The sequence below is a fragment of the Eimeria mitis genome, genomic scaffold, assembly GCF_000499745.2.
Source record: "Eimeria mitis Houghton genomic scaffold, Emh_scaff3007, whole genome shotgun sequence".
Taxonomy (NCBI): domain Eukaryota; phylum Apicomplexa; class Conoidasida; order Eucoccidiorida; family Eimeriidae; genus Eimeria; species Eimeria mitis.
In genome coordinates this window covers 705-3405 of record NW_013571351.1, presented here as the reverse complement: position 1 = coordinate 3405, position 2701 = coordinate 705, and the positions used below count along the sequence as shown (strand labels likewise).

The 2701-nt window shown below is 44.3% G+C and overlaps 1 protein-coding gene across 1 annotated transcript in view; it reads left to right on the top strand.

The window, feature by feature from the left end:
* Positions 1-1580, top strand: part of EMH_0061260 (uncharacterized protein) — a gene marked incomplete at both ends in the record, with an annotated part of 2055 nt that extends 475 nt beyond the window's left edge. The window contains 3 exons of the mRNA XM_013497907.1: positions 3-1224; positions 1353-1369; positions 1443-1580. Coding sequence (XP_013353361.1) covers positions 3-1224; positions 1353-1369; positions 1443-1580 — 1377 coding nt within the window. The remainder of the gene's footprint in view (positions 1-2; positions 1225-1352; positions 1370-1442) is intronic.
* Between the last annotated feature and the right edge of the window lie 1121 nt (positions 1581-2701).

Genomic DNA, 2701 nt, shown 5'->3' with positions numbered 1-2701 from the left:
CTGCTGCTGCTGCAGCAGCAAACGGGCAGCGCGGTGCCGCGTACTGGTGGTGGCTTGAAGAGCTAAGAAAACATCAGCTGCTAGCACCACAACCAACAGCAGCAGCAGCAGCAGCAGCAGCAGCACCAGCAGCAGCAGGAGCAGCAGCAGCACAATCACGATCATCACCATCATCAGCAGCACCACCATCAGCAGCAGCAGCAGCAGCACCAGCAACAGCAGCAGCAGCAGCACCACCACCACCACCGCCATCAGTAGCACCACCAGCAGCAGCAGCACCAGCACCAGCACCAGCAGCAGCAACAGCTGCTGCTGCTGCTGCTGCTGCTGCTCGTGGTTTGCCTGTTGTTTATATTTCTGTTGAGCCCCCCAACCGCAGCAGCTATTTGGGGTGTATATACACCGCAGTGCTGCAGCAGCAGCAGAATTTATTGTTGTTTACTCCTTCTTTGTCTCCTTTTTCTTTCTTTTCTATCACTCAACAAAACAACTATAACCCTATATGTATACAATGTCCTGCTGCTGCTGCTGCAGCACAAGCAGCAGCAGCAGCAGCAGCAGCAATAGAAGCAGAAAAAAAAGCAGCAGCAACACCACCTTCAAACCCATCATCATCATCACCATCATCAGCATCAGCAGCAGCAGCAGCAGCAGCAGCAACACCACCACCAGCACCAGCACCACTACCATCAGCAGCAGCAGCAGCAGCAGCAGCAGCAGCAGCAGCAGAAAAGGGATGGAGTGAAGCAGGCTGGCTGCTGTGGGCTGAGCTGCAGCGCCAAATTACTTTCGGGGTTTTATCTCCCCCTGTCTTCTTTGAGTGCTTCGATCCAGCAGCAGCAGCAGCAGCAACAGCAGCAGCAGCAGCAGCAACAGCAGCAACAGCAGCAGCAGCAGGAGCAGGAGTAACAGGAACAGCAGCAGCAGCAGCAGCACTAACGTCATTATCATCATCAGCAGCATCACCAGCAGCAGCAGGAGCAGCAGCATCAGCATCAGCAGGAGCAGGAGCAGCATCAGCAGCAGCAGCAGCAGGAGCAGCAGGAGCAGCAGCAACAGCAGCAGCAGCAGGAGCAGCAGCAGCAGCAGCAGGATTTGTTTCTGTGTCTTCATTGTTATCTCTCCCTGTTTTACTTTCTTCTTTTTCTTTTGCTGCTGCAGCAATTTGTAAATACTTAAAAAAAATAGAAATAGAAGCAGCAGCAACACAATACCCCTTTTCAGGTGTATCCCCAGCTCAAAGACTCTATACTCTCCTCCAACAAAACAAGTGAGGGTTTAGGGTTTAGGGTTTAGGGTTTACGGTTTAGGGTTTAGGGTTTAGGGTTTAGGGTTTAGGGTTTAGGGTTTAGGGTTTAGAGGGGACGGGGTAGGGGTTAGGGTTTAGAGGGTATGGGGTTTAGGGTTTAGGGTTTAGGTTTTAGGGTTTAGGGTTTAGGTAGGCCAACTCCTTGACGGAGCTCCAGCAGCAGCAGCAGCAGCAACAGCAGCAGCAGCAACAGCAGCAGCAGCAGCAGCAGCAGCAGCCACAGCAGCAGCAGCAACAGCAGCAGCAGCAGCAGCAGCAGCAAAAACACTAAAACCAAACCCAACAACAAAAAAAAACTAAAAAAAAAAACTAAAAACAAAAGTAATATATATCTCTGAGTGTGTGTATATATAAACAGTTTTTTTCTTTCTTCTCGGTGCTGCAACAAGGAGACAAAGGAGACAAAGGAGACAAAAGAGAGAAAGGAGACAGTATATATATGTCGTTTTTTATTGTCTCCTCTTCGTGTTTATTGTGTTGGTGCTGCACCTGACAGCAGCAGCAGATTGCTGCGGCTGTTTGCTGCTGCTGCTGCAGCAGGAGGATTTGTTAGAGTTTCACTCGTAGATGATGCTTTCTCTCCTCTCTTTATAAACAATAAACATGTATGTTTTTTCTGTCTCCTTTCTGTCTCCTTTCTGTCTCCTTTCTTTCTTTTTTATATTTTTTATCTTCTTTGTCTTTCTTTTCTCTTTTTTCTCTCTTTTTTTCTCTTTTTTTTCTCTTTTTTTTCTCTTTTTTTTTATTTTTTTTTGTCTCTTTTTTCACTCGTAGATGATGCTTTCTCTCCTCTCTTTATAAACAATAAACATGTATGTTTTATTTATTTCTGTCTCCTTTCTGTCTCCTTTCTGTCTCCTTTCTTTCTTTTTTATGTTCTTTGTCTTTCTTTTCTCTTCTTTCTCTCTTTTTTTCTCTCTTTTTTCTTTTTTTTTTGTTTTTTTGTTTTTTTTTTCCCTCGTAGACGATGCTCTCTTAGCTCTCTTTATAAACAACAAGCAAGTATGTTTTGTTTTTTTTTCTTTTTTTTTTCTTTTTTTTTCTTTCTCTCTCCTTTCTCTCTCTTTTCTCTTTTCTTTCTTTCTTTTCTATCTGCTTTGTTTTCTTTATCTTTTTTTTCTCTTTTTTTTCTCTTTTTTTCTCTTTTTTTTCTCTTTTTTTCTCTTTTTTTTCTCTGTGCTTTTCTCTTTGTGCGTATAGAGAGGGTTTGATGTATCTGACCGTCTCCTTATTCGTGGTTTATATGCTATCAACCCTAAACCCTAAACCCTAAACCCTTCTCTCTAAACCCTAAACCCTAAACCCTAAACGCCTCTCTCTAAACGCTAAACCCTAAACCCTAAACCCTTTCTTTTTTTTTGTATGTATAGAGAGGGTGTGGTGTATCTGAAA